This window comes from Amphiprion ocellaris, chromosome 24 (assembly GCF_022539595.1).
Source record: "Amphiprion ocellaris isolate individual 3 ecotype Okinawa chromosome 24, ASM2253959v1, whole genome shotgun sequence".
NCBI classification, from domain to species: domain Eukaryota; kingdom Metazoa; phylum Chordata; class Actinopteri; family Pomacentridae; genus Amphiprion; species Amphiprion ocellaris.
This window is the reverse complement of record NC_072789.1, coordinates 17,623,523-17,642,225: the sequence shown is the minus strand read 5'-3', so window position 1 is coordinate 17,642,225 and position 18,703 is coordinate 17,623,523. Positions and strand designations below refer to the sequence as shown.

The 18,703-nt window shown below is 41.1% G+C and overlaps 1 protein-coding gene across 7 annotated transcripts in view; it reads right to left on the bottom strand.

The window, feature by feature from the left end:
* Positions 1-217: 217 nt before the first annotated feature.
* LOC111565021 (NACHT, LRR and PYD domains-containing protein 12-like) overlaps positions 218-18,703 on the bottom strand; it is a 263,219-nt gene continuing 244,733 nt past the window's right edge. For all 7 annotated transcript variants that reach the window (XM_055008265.1, XM_055008264.1, XM_055008266.1 and 4 more), the window contains 7 exons: positions 10,413-10,589; positions 9,631-9,804; positions 5,372-5,545; positions 4,595-4,768; positions 2,538-2,711; positions 1,759-1,932; positions 218-1,332 (listed from right to left, as the gene is read on the bottom strand). In XM_055008265.1, coding sequence (XP_054864240.1) covers positions 1,323-1,332; positions 1,759-1,932; positions 2,538-2,711; positions 4,595-4,768; positions 5,372-5,545; positions 9,631-9,804; positions 10,413-10,589 — 1,057 coding nt within the window. In that variant the 3' untranslated portion in view covers positions 218-1,322. The remainder of the gene's footprint in view (positions 1,333-1,758; positions 1,933-2,537; positions 2,712-4,594; positions 4,769-5,371; positions 5,546-9,630; positions 9,805-10,412; positions 10,590-18,703) is intronic.

The window sequence follows — 18,703 nt, the reverse complement described above, 5'->3', positions numbered from 1 at the left end:
TGCATGAGATAAAACTGAATAAGTTGCTTGAAATTAATGAAAGACAAGAATCAAGAAATAAAATAAATACATTATGCACTATATATATATGAATAAACAAATAAAAACACAAAAAGAATAAATGGAAGAACAGTTTATGGACTGTTAGGATCTGGTGTTTATCCCATCAATATTTTAGTGGAAAAACAAGTTAAAATAAAGTCATGACAACAATCAATTCTATTAACTGTGCAGATAAACTTTATTTAAAAGCATAAAGGCCTTTATTTTTATTTACAAGATGAGTCAGGATTATGTTTCATGATTATGATTGTAAAAAGGTTAGATTGATTCATTACCAAAGATGAGGTCATGATAAACTAAAAGATAACAGTGGAACATCCCCAGAAACAGATGAAGGACTGAAAACCTGGAACTGAGGCTCCAAGTGGGCAGATATCAGTCAGAGGGTAAAAATGTGGATTTTCAGCTCAGAATCAGAGTCTGTGTTCATGAACCAGCCTCTGTTTGCTGCATGGAGCTGAAATGACAGTAAATCTCAGACTTCATCTGACTCTGACTGACTTCCAGTCTGACTTTGGTGTTTTGTTCTTTACTAAGTCTGAGGATAGAAAATACTTGGAGTTCACCAGGAGACTGAATGTTGATGAAGACTTGAAGATTTTCTGGCTCATTTGAAGAATGGACCAGGAGGAATCTCAGTGGATGAACTGAGTCAATAAATCAAACTGGACAAAATCTGTCCAAGAGGAAGCAGATGTTTGACAGCAGCAGCTGATAGAAAACCTGTTTTATTGGTAAAGAGCTGCACGACCTGATGAAGGAAACAACTAAAGTCTGACAAAACTGAACAACAAGATCTTCATGTGTGGAACAAAGCAGAGTTCTGGGAGTCTGATGGACTGATGAGACTAAAGTGGACTGTTTGGGCAGAACATCTGGAGGCAGAAGGACCAGAAGAACAGCATCAACAGTCCTGTTGGTGGCTTTGAAGCTGCTAAACTGGAGCATGTGAGCAGCAGCATCTGAAATATGATCCTGCAGTGACAGAAACATCCTGAAACTTACTGCACACTCTGCAACCTGACATCAACCTCCAACGTTTCATGTCAACATTAACTGCAGTTCTCCATCATTCACAGTGTGGAGCTGCAACACTAAACTACACAGTGATAACAACACACTTTACACTGGTTCCCAGTCCACCTCCCAGTAACATGGTCCAGTCAGAGTCTCTACACACCAGCTGCTGCTGCTGCTTCAACCTCTGGATCATCAGGACACACTTCATCCTCTCAGCACAAACACCGTCCTGATCAGCATCACTTCCATCTGCAGAGAGAAGAAGAAAGAACAGAGGAGATCAATGAGTTTGATCAGCTGATCATCAGGATCAAGAGCAGCAAGATTTCAGTCTCACTGATCTCAGAACTGTGACAAACATCAGACTGATCAGCTGATCACTGTTGAAAAGAGACAACAAACAACAACTGTCAGCTGGAATCAGCTTTATTTCCTCGACACATCAACACAACAACAACAGTCGGCTTCACATCCACTCAAACTCACCATGACAACAAGCTTGTGGCTCCTCTGATTGGCTGACTGCTGTCTCTGTGTTTCTGTCACTGTTCTGCTCTCAGAGCTTCACTGAGAAGCTGCAGGTTTACAGGAGACTCTGGATCTTTGCTTTGATACTGACTGAGTTTAGTAGAAAACTGCTGAAAGCAGCAGAGACTGATGGAACCTTCTACTGACCTCAGAGTCTTCAGGCTGCAGTCTGGATTCTCCACAAGATCTAACAGATGTTTCACTCCTGAATCCTGCAGCTTGTTTCTACTCAGGTCCAGATGTTCCAGATGGGAGGGGTTGGACTTCAGAGCTGAGACCAGAGAATCACAGCTGATCTCTGACAACCAGCAGCTCTCCAATCTGAATAAAGAATAAAAGATGTAGATAAAATCATTGATGATCCATCAGATGTGTTCAGGTTCTGAATGTGCAGCTCAACATTACTTTGTCCTCATCAATCAGCTTTTCTCTAAAAGCAGCAGAGTGACTTTGTCCTTCTGTTATTGTGGATCATCATCATGTCAGCCTTCTACACACATCATCCACATGTCAACACAACATTCATCCACCTATTCATGTCCACACATTAATAACATGCTGCATCATCAACAGGATCAGGATCAGTCAAAGAAAACTCAACACAAACCAAAGAAATATTTCTACTTCACTCACTAAACTTTGTCACTTCAAACTGATCTGAGTTCAGAAGATCTTCTGGATCCAGATGTGACTCTTCAGCACAAATTACAAACATTTATTTACTTTCAATGCTAACACTCAACATTTTCTACACTTTCTGCTACAAACACTCATCTCTTGTTGCAACACACTAAAAAAAAAAACAGAAAATATGAACCACAGCAGATTTACAGCTTCATGGATGGAAGTTCTGTTGAACATAAATGAGCTTCAGTTTAATTAAACATATCAGATCTACAACAGTAACAGACAGACACTGAACTGACCTCAGAGTCTTCAGGATGCAGCCTGGATTCTCCAGAAAACCACTCAGATGTTTCACTCCTGAATCCTGCAGGTTGTTCCAGCTCAGGTCCAGATGTTCCAGATGGGAGGGGTTGGACTTCAGAGCTGAGACCAGAGAATCACAGCTGATCTCTGACAACCTGCAGTCCTCCAATCTGAATAAAGAATAAAAGATATGAGTTCAGGAGACAAAGTTCCTGCTTGAAATCATTCAGAGTTTCATCATGAGTTCAGAGCTGAAGAAGCTTCAGAACGTCCAAGTTTAGAAAATGGAAACTCCAAACAGCTGAAGCCAACAGGATGCAGCTTCAAACAGTCCAACAGAAGCAGTGAAGAAGAGCTTCATTAATATTAATGACAACATGCTGCTGCTTCAATAAAGACGGAGTGACTTCAGCTCTGAAACTCTGCAGCTCCACCACTGGCTCCATCCACACAAACTCATGCTGAGCAACAAACACCAGGAAAAACACTCGGACATTTATTTCACTTTCTGCTCAGAGTCACACAAACACACAAGAAGGAAACGTGGACAAAATGAGGCTCCAGACTCTAAAATATCTTCATGTTCTGGAACCATGGAGACGTTTCAATCAGGACTCTACATTCAGATGATTTCATTATTGATCCATCTGTCATTGATAGTGGAAAGTGTCCATCACAGTTTTCAGAGGACCAGGTGACGTCTTCAAACTCTTTTCTCAAACACAAACATCTTCACTTTCAAATGACACAAAGCAGAGAAAAGAAGAAAATCAGCAGAAACTCAAGCAGAAAATGTTCCCATTGTTCCTGATAAATGACTTCAACTGTTCATCAGTTGAAGAAAAGCAACGTCCCAAAGAAATTAGGGGGGTTGCTTTGTTGGAAGCAACCCCCCTAATTTCTTTCATTTGCATCAACCCCGACTGTCAGGCAGGGGGGGGGGGATTGCTGTTATATACAAGAAGAATTTGAAATGTACTGCCACCTCACACAACAGTTTTACATCCTTTGAATATCTTGCTTTTATCATTGATTTAAAGGTCCCATCTTTGATTTAATTATCTACAGACCACCTAAGACAAACAGTATTTTTATTCATGAATTCTCTGAGCTTTTATCTTTTTATATGTCCAAGTTTGAGAAAATTCTTGTCTTAGGTGATTTTAACAAACATGTCTGCTGCCCTCCTCAAACGTTTCCTTTTTAGATACAATGAACTCTTTTAATCTCGTCAAGCAGTTGAAATGCTCACACACTCTAAGGACCACACACTCGCCTTCCACTAAAGTTCTCTTTTATTTCTCTTTATCACTATGTTCTACCTGTCAAAGCACTTTGTGAATGTTCTTCTGAAAGGTGCTATACAAATAATATTGTGATTATTATTATTAGTTTTAGAATCAACTGTCACAACTTTTGCAGTCAATCGAGGTTCAACCAGCAGATGCTGAATATTAGTTTCTGTCTCTCAGGATGAAAAACTGCTTCAATTACAGCTGAAACTATCAGTCCACTGTTTGATGAGTCCATGAACAAAACATCAGAAACATTTCCATCATGGTTTCACTCATTTATCCAGTAAAACATCAAACTGGTTCTACTTTGTTCACTGTCAACACTTTATCTTTTCTACCACATTAAACTGAATATTTGTGGTTTTAAAATGTTGCTGGAACAAAACCAGACATTTGAAGACGTCACCTTCAACTCTGACAAACTGGGATCAACATTTTTCAGTTTTTAACATCTGATGAACTAAACTACTGAAATAACTGACAGCTCCATCAATAATTAAAACAACTGTTAGTTGCTGCTGTCAGTTTGAATTGAAGAGAAACATGAGGTCAGATATGAGCTGAAGTTGTTCTGAAATGTGCAGCTCAACATTTCTCTGCCACAGTCAAAGGACGAAAGCAGAGAAGAAGAAAACAGACGTTACCATGAAGATCCTCAGTGAGGATCAGTAGAACATCAGCCTGATGGCTGCAGTTTAGAGTCACCTCAACTTTACATCACATTCATCTCAGCACACAAAGAAAACATGATGTCTGACCTCAGATACTTCAGGATGCAGTCTGGATTCTCCAGAAAACCACACAGATGTTTCACTGATGAATCCTGCAGGTTGTTTCCTCTCAGGTCCAGATGTTCCAGATGGGAGGGGTTGGACTTCAGAGCTGAGACCAGAGAATCACAGCTGATCTCTGACAAACTGCATCTATACAATCTGAATAAAGAATAAAAGATGTAGATAAAATCATTGATGATCCATCAGATGTGTTCAGGTTCTGAATGTGCAGATCAACATTACTTTGTCCTCATCAATCAGCTTTTCTCTAAAAGCAGCAGAGTGACTTTGTCCTTCTGTTATTGTGGATCATCATCATGTCAGCCTTCTACACACATCATCCACATGTCAGCACAACATTCATCCACCTATTCATGTCCACACATCAATAACATGGTGCATCATCAACAGGATCAGGATCAGTCAAAGAAAACTCAACACAAACCAAAGAAATATTTCTACTTCACGATCTAAATTTTGTCACTTCAAACTGATCTGAGTTCAGAAGATCTTCTGGATCCAGATGTGACTCTTCAGCACAAACTACAAACATTCATTTACTTTAACAACTAACACTGAACATTTTCTACACTTTCTGCTACAAACACTCATCTCTTGTCACAACACACTAAAGAAAACAGAAAATATGAACCACAGCAGATTTACAGCTTCATGGATGGAAGTTCTGTTGAACATAAATGAGCTTCAGTTGTCATTAAACATATCAGATCTACAACAGTAACAGACAGACAGTGAACTGACCTCAGAGTCTTCAGGATGCAGTCTGGATTCTCCAGAAAACCACTCAGATGTTTCACTGATGAATCCTGCAGGTTGTTCCAGTTCAGGTCCAGATGTTCCAGATGGGAGGGGTTGGACTTCAGAGCTGAGACCAGAGAATCACAGCTGATCTCTGACAACCTGCAGCCCTCCAATCTGAATAAAGAATAAAAGATGTGAGTTGAGGAGACAAAGTTCCTGCTTGAAATCATTCAGAGTTTCATCATGAGTTCAGAGCTGAAGAAGCTTCAGAACGTCCAAGTTTAGAAAATGGAAACTCCAAACAGCTGAAGCCAACAGGATGCAGCTTCAAACAGTCCAACAGAAGCAGTGAAGAAGAGCTTCATTAATATTAATGACAACATGCTGCTGCTTCAATAAAGACGGAGTGACTTCAGCTCTGAAACTCTGCAGCTCCACCACTGGCTCCATCCACACAAACTCATGCTGAGCAACAAACACCAGGAAAAACACTCGGACATTTATTTCACTTTCTGCTCAGAGTCACACAAACACACAAGAAGGAAACGTGGACAAAATGAGGCTCCAGACTCTAAAATATCTTCATGTTCTGGAACCATGGAGACGTTTCAATCAGGACTCTACATTCAGATGATTTCATTATTGATCCATCTGTCATTGATAGTGGAAAGTGTCCATCACAGTTTTCAGAGGACCAGGTGACGTCTTCAAACTCTTTTCTCAAACACAAACATCTTCACTTTCAAATGACACAAAGCAGAGAAAAGAAGAAAATCAGCAGAAACTGAAGCAGAAAATGTTCCCATTGTTCCTGATAAATGACTTCAACTGTTCATCAGTTGAAGAAAAGCAACCCCCCAAAGAAATTAGGGGGGTTGCTTTGTTGGAAGCAACCCCCCTAATTTCTTTCATTTGCATCAACCCCGACTGTCAGGCAGGGGAGGGGGGTTGCTGTTATATACAAGAAGAATTTGAAATGTACTGCCACCTCACACAACAGTTTTACGTCCTTTGAATATCTTGCTTTTATCATTGATTTAAAGGTCCCATCTTTGATTTAATTATCTACAGACCAACTAAGACAAACAGTATTTTTATTCATGAATTCTCTGAGCTTTTATCTTTTTATATGTCCAAGTTTGAGAAAATTCTTGTCTTAGGTGATTTTAACATACATGTCTGCTGCCCTCCTCAAACGTTTCCTTTTTAGATACAATAAACTCTTTTAATCTCGTCAAGCAGTTGAAATGCCCACACACTCTAAGGACCAACTCTAGACCTGGTGTTGTACAGCCGTCTCAGTCCCTACAATCTTGTGACCAAGGATATCTGTGTGTCCCATCAAAAACTCATTTTATTCACTATAGTTTTATCAACTTTACCGGCCGTCAGAATGCTCCAATCCACCACCGTGTTTTTAACCCCACGTCCTCCGTCAAGTTCTCCCAGCTTTTCATCTCTGCTTCTTATCCAAATTTTAACACAGACGAGCTGCTCTCCCTTTTCAACTACAATTATCAATCCATTTTAGGTTGCGTTGCCCCTTTTAAACTCAAACACTGCAGTAGCACATTACAGTCCTGGCTTAATGAAACCACACAAGAGTTTAAAAGAGACGCAGAAAGAAGGAAAGGAAATGGAAGAAGTCTGGTTTACATGTGTTTTCTGAAATTTGGAAAGATGCTCTGAAAAAGTATCAAACTGCAGTTAAAGAAGTAAGAACAGCCTTTTTTTCTAAGTTGATTTTAGCAAACCATTCTAACTCCAGATTTTTATTCAAAACAATAAATTCTCTTATTGCCTCCTTCTGTCATTTTATCCATCCCTCTCAAGAAACCTGTGAAACATTTTCACAGTGTTTTACTGACAAAGTTAATGACATCAGGCAATCAATTACCCCATCCGATGTCCTTTGATCTTCTACTCACCACATTTTTTCATATTTCAACAATTTTAGAACATTTTCTTTATCCCACATAATGGATGTCATAAATAAGATGAAACCAACCTCGTGCAGTCTGGACAGCATTCCCACAACATTTCTTCAAGAGGTTATTGACACTGTTGGGCCCAGCATTTGATGGATTATTAACAGTTCCCTTTTAACTGCTCCTTTCCCCTCTGCTTTTAAACATGCTGTGGTTCAACTCTGTCTAAAGAAACCCAACCTTGACCCCTCTGTTCTTAACAGTTTTAGATCAATCTCCAAACTTCCGTTTCTGTCCAAAGTTTTAGAAACACTAGTTTCCACCCACATTTGATCATTTATGTGTCATAATGACATCTTTGAAAGATTTCAGTCAGGTTTTAGAGCTCTTCACAGCACAGAAACCGCCCTCCTCAAGGTTACATATGACCTACTTCTAGCTGCTGACAAAGGAGAGAGCACAGTTTTAATTCTTTTAGACTAAAGTGCAGCCTTTGACACAGTAGATCACTATTTTAATGGACCGTCTTAGATCCTGGGTTGGTGTCAGAGATTCTGCACTTGACTGGTTTTATTCTTCTCTTTTAAACAGAACCATTTGGGTCACCATAGGTAACCACTCCTCCTCCTCAGCTCCTACTACTTGTGGTGTATCGCAAGGTTCACTTTTTGGCCCAGTTTTATTCTCTATTTATAAGCTCAGTCAAACTGCGTCACCATGTTTCTTTTCATTGCTATGCAGACGACACACAGATATACCTCCTGCTGAAACCTGCTGAAAGCCTAGCATCTGTTTTTAACTGTTCTAACGATATAAACTGGTGGACGGCACTGAACTTCTTACAATTAAACAACTCCAAATCTGAAATCATACTGTTCAACCCTCCAAATCCCCACAACAGCCTCACTGCCAACATCCTCGGTCCTCTATCCACTAATGTAAAGCCTGTTGCCAGAAATCTAGGCGTCCTGTTTGACTCTGACCTCAGTTTGACGCCTCACATCAACAAAGTCGTCCAATCCTGCTTCCTCCAGATAAGAACCATTGCCAAAATCAAACCAATCCTCCCTCAGTCAGACCTGGAAAAAACCATCCATGACCTCATTTTTTCCCGTCTTGATTCCTGCAACTCCCTTTTATTGGGCATTCCACAAAAATCCCTCTCCTGCCTCCAACTGGTCCAGAACCAGCAGCTCAGCTTCTTACTGGTTTTAACAGACAACATCACATCTCCTCTGTTCTAGCTTCCCTCCACTGGCTCCCTGTCTGTTTTAGAATGGATTTTAAGATTTTACTGATCACTTTTGAAGCTTGCCAGGGCCTTGTCCCTGGCTATATTTTAGACATGCTAAGCCCGTATGTTCCCTCATGCAGCCTTAGATTCTCAGGTGGGTCCCTCCTAGTCATTCCAAAGTCCAGGCTTTAATCCAATGGTGACCTGGCCTTCTCCATCAGGGCCCCTTGGCTTTGGAATGACCTGCCTGAGGAGATAAGGCTCGCACAATCAGGAAATTCTTTGAAATCACTTCTTAAAACTCACTTTGATAGACTCGCCTTCCACTAAAGTTCTCTTTTATTTCTCTTTATCACTATGTTCTACCTGTCAAAGCACTTTGTGAATGTTCTTCTGAAAGGTGCTATACAAATAATATTGTGATTATTATTATTAGTTTTAGAATCAACTGTCACAACTTTTGCAGTCAATCGAGGTTCAACCAGCAGATGTTGAATATTAGTTTCTGTCTCTCAGGATGAAAAACTGCTTCAATTACAGCTGAAACTATCAGTCCACTGTTTGATGAGTCCATGAACAAAACATCAGAAACATTTCCATCATGGTTTCACTCATTTATCCAGTAAAACATCAAACTGGTTCTACTTTGTTCACTGTCAACACTTTATCTTTTCTACCACATTAAACTGAATATTTGTGGTTATAAAATGTTGCTGGAACAAAACCAGACATTTGAAGACGTCACCTTCAACTCTGACAAACTGGGATCAACATTTTTCAGTTTTTAACATTTGATGAACTAAACTACTGAAATAACTGACAGCTCCATCAATAATAAAAACAACTGTTAGTTGCTGCTGTCAGTTTGAATTGAAGAGAAACATGAGGTCAGATATGAGCTGAAGTTGTTCTGAAATGTGCAGCTCAACATTTCTCTGCCACAGTCAAAGGACGAAAGCAGAGAAGAAGAAAACAGACGTTACCATGAAGATCCTCAGTGAGGATCAGTAGAACATCAGCCTGATGGCTGCAGTTTAGAGTCACCACAACTTTACATCACATTCATCTCAGCACACAAAGAAAACATGATGTCTGACCCCAGATCCTTCAGGATGCAGTCTGGATTCTCCAGAAAACCACACAGATGTTTCACTGATGAATCCTGCAGCTTGTTCCTGCTCAGGTCCAGATGTTCCAGATGGGAGGGGTTGGACTTCAGAGCTGAGACCAGAGAATCACAGCTGATCTCTGACAAACTGCACCACTCCAATCTGAATAAAAATGAAAAGATGTAAATAATATCATTGATGATCCATCAGATGTGTTCAGGTTCTGAATGTGCAGCTCAACATTACTTTGTCCTCATCAATCAGCTTTTCTCTAAAAGCAGCAGAGTAACTTTGTCCTTCTGTTATTGTGGATCATCATCATGTCAGCCTTCTACACACATCATCCACATGTCAACACAACATTCATCCACCTATTCATGTCCACACATCAATAACATGCTGCATCATCAACAGGATCACGATCAGTCAAAGAAAACTCAACTCAACACAAACCAAAGAAATATTTCTACTTCACGATCTAAACTTTGTCACTTCAAACTGATCTGAGTTCAGAAGATCTTCTGGATCCAGATGTGACTCTTCAGCACAAACTACAAACATTCATTTACTTTAACAACTAACACTGAACATTTTCTACACTTTCTGCTTCAAACACTCATCTCTTGTCACAACACACTAAAGAAAACAGAAAACATGAACCACAGCAGATTTATAGCTTCATGGATTGAAGTTCTGTTGAACATAAATGAGCTTCAGTTGTCATTAAACATATCAGATCTACAACAGTAACAGACAGACAGTGAACTGACCTCAGAGTCTTCAGGATGCAGTCTGGATTCTCCAGAAAACCACACAGATGTTTCACTCCTGAATCCAGCAGCTCTTTGTTGCAGCTCAGGTCCAGATGTTCCAGATGGGAGGGGTTGGACTTCAGAGCTGAGACCAGAGAATCACAGCTGATCTCTGACAAACTGCAGTCCTTCAATCTGAATAAAGAATAAAAGATGTAGATAAAATCACTGATGATCCATCAGATGTGTTCAGGTTCTGAATGTGCAGCTCAACATTACTTTGTCCTCATCAATCAGCTTTTCTCTATCAGAAATGTAAAGAAATCATTTTTTCATTGCCTTTTTCTTGGTGACTGACCTCTGACTCGTCTTCAGAGGTTCACTGCTCTGGTAAAGATTCATGGTGTGACCAGCTGCTTCTTCTTCTCCATCCAACCAATCGTCAGCAAAAATAAATAAATCCTTCTGGCTCGGTAAGTACTTTACAACCGCCTCGTAATCTGCAAACTGTTTTTTCCCTGTTACATTATTATTTTTAAATAGAGAATGGTAGCAGACCTATTTAAAAACATATTTAAAAAATCAAGCTTAAACTTGAGTGTCTCCTCAGGAGGAAGTGATTTTATACACAAACTTATTAAAAGACAGAAAAACTTTACTTGTGAAATGACACAAGGAAAGTGTCAGTTTCCCTTATAAACCTTAACCCTTTAAAATCCTCACCAAGAAAAAGGCAATGAAAAAATTATTTCTTTACATTTCTTATCTCTTTGGGGTACTAATAACAACAATCAATTAATTGTTTTTTATGACGAGACCCAGCGGTTTTTAAAATATTGACCTCTACCAAACGGTTGAGAAAAATTATTTGACCCTTTTAATTTTTTTTTTTTACATTTCAAATGACACAGTTGTGTTCAGCAACTCCTTAGGCACCATAATATGTCAAAAGTATTACTTTACCTTTGAAAATCACAGCAAACAGTGGAGTGACATGTGAGGAGGGATTTTGCTCGTGTTAACTTCCTGTGAACAGACTAACTTGCTCTACAGGCCATTTCAAAACACAGTGACGTCTACTGGACTTTTTTTAGTATAATGTACCTCAACTGAGTGGTAGAGATGATTGAAACAGGTGGAATTAAGTCAAACATATTTTTCAATCAGATCTAGTGAGTGAAAATGTGCTCTAGCAAATGGTTGAGCAGAACGTTAAAGGGTTAAAAAGCATTCTCCAGACTCATGGAGGCCGTCATGAACGTGTGTGTGAACGTAGCAGAGCATTCAATGAGTGATGTGAGACTGACAGCAAACAATAAGGCTTTGAGAGGCCTATGTCTGCTCCACATGCAAAAAAGTCTGACTGTGACAGCGACAACATGGACTTCTCAGGCCATGTATGTTAACACATATATGCAGAGTTGTGTATATGCAGGGAAACAAACCTGATAACTAGAGCATCATTAGCAGAGTTGTTGCTATTCCTTGCAGGTTTTCTAAGCAGTAATGTCCAAAACACTACTATGTAACACAACACAGATGCTGTTAGAACAAGTCATACAGACACAGTAGCAGCAGCAGTAGCAGGATGGTGGGAACAAGTAAAGGGTGATGTTGAGCTGTGGATATTCCTCTATATTCCTTGTTGCTGTTTCTGGCAGGTTTTGTAAGTAGTAATGTCCAAAACACTACTAACACCACACTACTGTGTAACACAACACATGCAGTAGTAGGATGAGGAGGAGGAGGAGGAGGAGGAGGAGGAGGAGGAGGAGGAGGAGGGGGGGAGTTAAGGGTGATGTCACCCCTAATTATGCTAATTTTATGCTGACCTCATTTCTTTTGTTCTCACAGAGAACAATAGATCCATCAACATTTTGACAGAAAGTATATAGATCCTCTCGAACACTGAAAATTCATGAACCAGAAACCATGATTTCAACTGAAGATATAAAGTGAGTGAACTGACCTGAGAATCTCCAGTTTACAGTTTGGACTCTGCAGTCCATCAGAAAGATGCTTCACTCCTGAATCCTGCAGGTTCTGGTTGCAGCTCATGTCCAGTTCTATCAGATGGGAGGGGTTGGACTTCAGAGCTGAGGCCACGACTTCACAGTGACTCTCTGAGAGTCTACAGGCAGAAAGTCTGTAATGACACATAAATGACAAAACATGTCAACATGAAAGCAAACACTTTATATTTCCTTCATGTATTTATACCAGAACATTTGGACACATCAGTGGTTCAGCTGATCTTCTCTGTATTTGACATGAAACTGAATTCTCATCAGCTTCTCTCACACCTGCACACTCTGAATCTGTAAAACCTTTATAGAAATATAAATAATGTAAATGTTGAATCTGCAGATGGAGGACAGAAGATGGACTTCCATTCAGGCTTCCATACTGTCCACAGTCTGTCAATGTGATCTGATCCCATGTCTGACTCCACAAAGTTCTCAGGAGAACATCTGGATCAGAAGAACATTTTCTGTCCACTGTTTTTACTGGGACTTTACAGTTCCAATTGAAAGATGATGATGTCTCTGCTGTGGATCTGCTGCTGTCAGCTTCACCTCCATCACTCAACATTTACAGTCTGCTGTCAAACGCTACACAAATCAAACTGATCACTGGACAACATCACACCTGAACATCATTAATATGAACATCAGGAAATATTCTGATGTGATGACAGCTGTCCACAATTTCAGACCAATTTCTAAACTCCCTTTTATTTCCAAGGTTTTAGAGAAAGTTGTTTTTAACCAACTCCAAGAATTTTTAAAACGGGTCAATGTTGGGGAAGTGTTCCAGTCTGTTTTTAAGCCTCTGCATAGCAGTGAAACTGCTCTTTTAAAAGTTTTTAATGATCTTCTTCTAAACCTTGATTCTGGTGATTGTGCCTTTTTAATTCTCCTAGACCTAACAGCGCCGTTTGACACAGTGGATCCACTATTCTTCTGTCACGCCTCAAGCACTGTGGAGGCATTAAAGGCACCGCTTTGGACTGATTCAAATGTTACCTCACAGATAAATCCTTCTGTGTGCAGTTGGGGTAGGTTTTCCTCCTCAGTGGCCCCTCTGACCTATGGGGTTCCCCAGGGGTCAGTTCTGGGCCCTCTACTGTTGTCCCTTTATATGCTACCTATGGGGTCAATATTTAGGAAGCAGGATATTCCTTTTCACTGCTTCGCTGACGATGTGCAGGTGTATTTGCCATTAAAGGTCCCTTCTAAGGGATCTTTTCATGCTGTGTTTAATTGCATGAGGGATATAAAAACATGGATGGACTTGAATTTCTTAAGATTAAATGAAAACAAAACTGAGATTGTCCTGTTCCGTCGCCCTGACCTGGTCCAGGTCCTTGGCAGCTCCCTTGGTCCACTAGCACCTTATATATAATCGCAGGCTAGGAATCTTGGTATTATTATTGATGGGGCGTTTAAATTAGACAAACAGATCAGCTCAGTGGTCAAGGCTAGCTTCTTTCAGCTTCGGCTTCTAGCCAAAGTCAAACTCTACCTAAGAAGGGCTGATCTAGAAAAAGTTATCCATGCTTTTATTACATCATGCTTGGACTACTGTAACTCCCTGTACGTCTGCATTGACCAATCAGAACTCAACCGTCTGCAGCTTGTTCAGAATGCAGCAGCTCGTCTCCTAACAGGGACAAAGAAACACCAGCACATAACGCTGGTGCTTTCCTCATTCGCTGGCTTCTGGTTAGGTTCAGGATTGATTTTAAGATTCTTTTATTTGTTTTTCAGTCTCTGAATAAACTGGCCCCAGAATATTTGTCTGACCTTGTTAAGGTGCATCAACCCTCCAGAGCTCTGAGGTCAGCTGACCAGATAGTGAATAAAATCTGCTTTCAGAAGATCCTCATGTAAAAATAACTTGAGTGTTTTCGCTGAAAACTGTCTGAACCTCCAACATGTTGTGATAAAGTGATGCTGTGATAAAATCTGGACAAGAACATCTACAGTTCTTCATGTGTTTCAGTAGATCTGCATGTTTCCTCCATCAGCCAAAGGAAGAAACACAAAAGAAAAAAAACGTCAGATGAACAAATATTAGAATGAAACAGAAAACAGTTATTAATTTAACTACTTTAAATACAATCAACTAAAATAAATCTACAGTTTCACAGCATTAGAAACACCTCAAGAACATCTGAGACTGAACACAGATGACATGTGATGTTTGAAATAAACAAGAGGAACACTGAGAATAATGAGAATGTTCTGGTGAGAACATCTGAAGAACTGAACTACTGATCTACACTGACTGATCATGTTCATCACATCTGGACTCACCGAGCCTTTCTGCAGTTCCTCACAGCTGGAATCAGTCTCCACCGTCCCTCCCTTGTTGTTCTGTACTTCTTCAGGTCCAACTCATCCAGAACCTCCTCTGACATCTGCAGCATGTAGGCCAGAGCTGAGCAGTGGATCTCAGAGAGTTCCTTCTCTAATCTGTTCTCTGACTGCAGGAACTCTTCAATCTCCTGATGTACTGAGAGATCCTTCATCTCCATCAGACAGTGGAAGATGTTGATGCTTCTGTCTGGAGACATTTCATCACTCTTCATCTTCTTCAGGTTGTTGATGACTCTCTGGATCATTTCTGGACGGTTCTCTGTCCGACCCAGCAGACCTCCTAAGAGTCTCTGGTTGGACTCCAGACAGAGGCCATGAAGGAAGCGAACAAACAGGTCCAGGTGACCATTTTTACTGAGGAGGGATTTCTCCATGACTCTCTTCAGGAACACATCCAGAGTGTCTCTGTTCTTGTCTTTCCAGTCTTTTCCCAGGAAGTCCTCCAGAACCTTCTGGTTCCTGTTGGTGTAACAGTGGAACATGTAGACTGCAGCCAGAAACTCCTGAACACTCAGATGGACGAAGCAGAACACCTTGTCCTGGTACAGTCCTCTCTCCTCTTTAAAGATCTGTGTGAACACTCCTGAGTACACTGAGGCTGCTTCCAGATCGATGCCACACTCTGTCAGGTCGGACTCATAGAAGATCAGGTTTCCTCTCTGCAGCTGCTCAAAAGCCAGTTTTCCCAGAGACTCAATCATCCTCCTGCTGTCTGGACTCCAATGTGGATCTGTCTCAGCTCCTCCATCATACTTGACCTTCTTGACTTTGGTCTGAACCACCAGGTGGTGGATGAACATCTCAGTCAGGGTTCTGGGCAGATCTCCTCCCTCTCTGGTTCTCAGCAGCTCCTCCAGAACTGTAGCAGTGATCCAGCAGAACACTGGGATGTGGCACATGATGTGGAGGCTTCGCGACTTCTTCATGTGGGAGATGATGCTGCTGGCCTGCTCCTCATCTCTGGATCTCTTCCTGAAGTACTCCTCCTTCTGTGGGTCGGTGAACCCTCTGACCTCCGTCACCATGTCCACACAGTCAGGAGGGATCTGATTGGCTGCTGCAGGTCGTGTGGTTATCCAGAGGCGAGCAGAGGGAAGCAGCTTCCCCCTGATCAGGTTTGTCAGCAGCACATCCACTGAGGTGGACTCTGTAACATCAGTCAGGACCTCATTGTTGTGGAAGTCCAGAGGAAGGCGACACTCATCCAGACCGTCAAAGATCAACACAACCTGGAAGTCTTCAAAGCTGCAGATTCCTGCTGCTTTGGTTTCACTGAAGAAGTGATGAACAAGTTCCATCAAGCTGAACTTTCTCTCTTTCAGCACATTCAGCTCTCTGAAAGTCAATGGAAACATGAAGTGGATGTCCTGGTTGCTTTTGTCTTCAGCCCAGTCCAGAGTCAACTTCTGTGTTAACACTGTTTTCCCGATGCCAGCCACTCCCTTTGTCATCACTGTTCTGATTGGTCCATCTCTTCCAGGTGAGCCTTTCAGGATGTCTTCTGCTCTGATGGTTGTTTCTGCTCTGTCTGCTTTCCTGGATGCTGCTTCAATCTGTCTGACCTCATGTTCATCATTGACCTCTGCAGTCCCTCCCTCTGTGATGTACAGCTCTGTGTAGATCTCATTCAGGAGGGTCGACTGTCCTGCTTTAGCGATGCCCTCAAACACTCTCTGGAACTTCTTCTTCAGACCACATTTAAGTTCACGTCCACAAACTGGAGCAACAAGTTCTGAATGAAAACACAAGAAAGAAAAAGTGAAGTAGAAGTAACCTGGATATTAAAGCACCAAAGTAGCAATAAAGTGAAGGTGACAGTTTGTCCCCTAAAGACTGATTGTGTGAAGATATTCTGAGACTTTAGTAAACGTTCTGTTGATCAGCAGCTTCAGTCTTTCCACAAATCCTCTTACTGCTTTGCAGACAGTCAGCCAGCTTCTCCTGCTTCATCCTCCTCAGGAACAACACTGTGATCTGCTGAAACATCTCTCTGCTGCTCCTCTGCTCTTCATCATCACCATCCAACTCCTCCTCATCCTCCCTCTGACTCTCTGAGGAGCATTCTGGGTAATCTGGACTCACAACCTTCTGCATCTTCTTCAGCTCCTTCTTCACAAAAGTCACCATGTTGTCCTCCAGCAGCTGGAACAGAGAAATGTGTCAATGAGTCCATCAGAGTCAAATCATGGAGCCAAACATCAGATCCATGTTGGACACACTGACAGTCCACTGGTCTACAAAGAGCAGCATGGAGACGCCTGAACACAACAGATGGAGAACAACTTGTTGTCCATGAACTCACCATGAATATGGAGTCCAGGTGATGCTGCTGGACAGACTGAACTCTGGGAACCTCTGAGTTCTGCTGCTCCACTCTGTGGATCAACATCAACAGTTAACTCTCACTTTATCACACAGAGACAAACACCAGCTGAAGGTCCATGATGTTCATTAGAGATTCCAACATTAGTCTGTTTTCCACTGCAGGAACTTTCTCTTCATTTTGGCTCATTGTCAATCTTTGTTCTGACCACAGGAACCGTCCCTGTAGAACCTCTTTCAGGACTGTTTCTAGGAGTTCAAAGTTCCTACTCCAGGGTTGGAACTTCTGAGAGAACATGGAAAACTGCTCTGTAAGTCTGGATGCTGACTGATTAAACTCAGAGAGGACAACAAGAACCATTTTCCTGTCCTCTCCATCCTGGTCCAGCATCAGTCGTCTCCATCAACAATGTAAAATTCCCCCGATAGGCTAACATGCAGGCTAACATACAGGCTAACACGTAGGCTAGAATGTAGGCTAACATGCAGGCTAACATACAGGCTAACATGCAGGCTAACATACAGGCTAACGTGGAGGCAAACATACAGGCTAACATACAGGCTAACATGTAGGCTAACATGTAATCATACATGTAGGCTAACATGTAGGTTCACATACAGGCTAACGTGGAGGCTAATATACAGGCTAACGTACAGGCGAACATGTAGGATAACGTACAGGCTAACATGGAGGCTAATATACAGGCTAACATACAAGCTAACATGTAGGCTAACGTACAGGCTAACATGTAGGCTAACATACAGGCTAACATGTAGGCTAACATTCAGGCTAACATGTAGGCTAACGTACAGGCTAACATTAAGGCTAACATTAAGGCCATAAGTGTCAAACTCTGGCCGCGGGCCAAATTAGGCCCGCAATGTAATTATATTTGGCCCGCAAGGCAATATCAAATGACTGCTACAGTTGGCCTGCTGGTATTATACAGCACATGTACCACTATTACTACAAATCCCAGAATGTTCTGCTGGTGTTTCAGCACGTCAAACAGGACAAGACCCACAAACACCCTCGAAGTTAGGCATTGATTACAGCACAAGATCTAGTCAAAGAATTAAGACCATCGAAGGGTTAAAATACATCAAAATGTGAGGAAAACCTCCTTTAACGGCCAAGCAGAACATTTATAGAATTGAATTGGCTAAAAATGTTTCATTTCCAGGGTTAAATGTAATCTGGATAGTCCTGGTGGGTTTAAATTCTACTGGCATCATATCGATGATGAAACCATTTTTTATCCAGAGACAGCTGGGGTTATGGGAGCTTTTTATGGAAAAAATTAAATCTGTTAGAATTTGTTGATGAAACGGCAAATTCAGAATCTTATATAAAACATATGAAAAAACATTGAACCACTTATTTATTCTAAAAATGAAAAATGGATCAATCAGTGAGACAACGCTCCATGTCACAAATCACAGAAGACCACAGAATACTTTGGAAAGAGTGATATAGATGTGATGAACTGGCTGCCAAGTCCTCAGACCTTAATCCCATCAGAAAGTTATGGAGATTTATGGCAAGAAAAGTTCATAATGATGGAAAACAGTTCAATAACAAGGATGATCTGAAAAATTAACTAT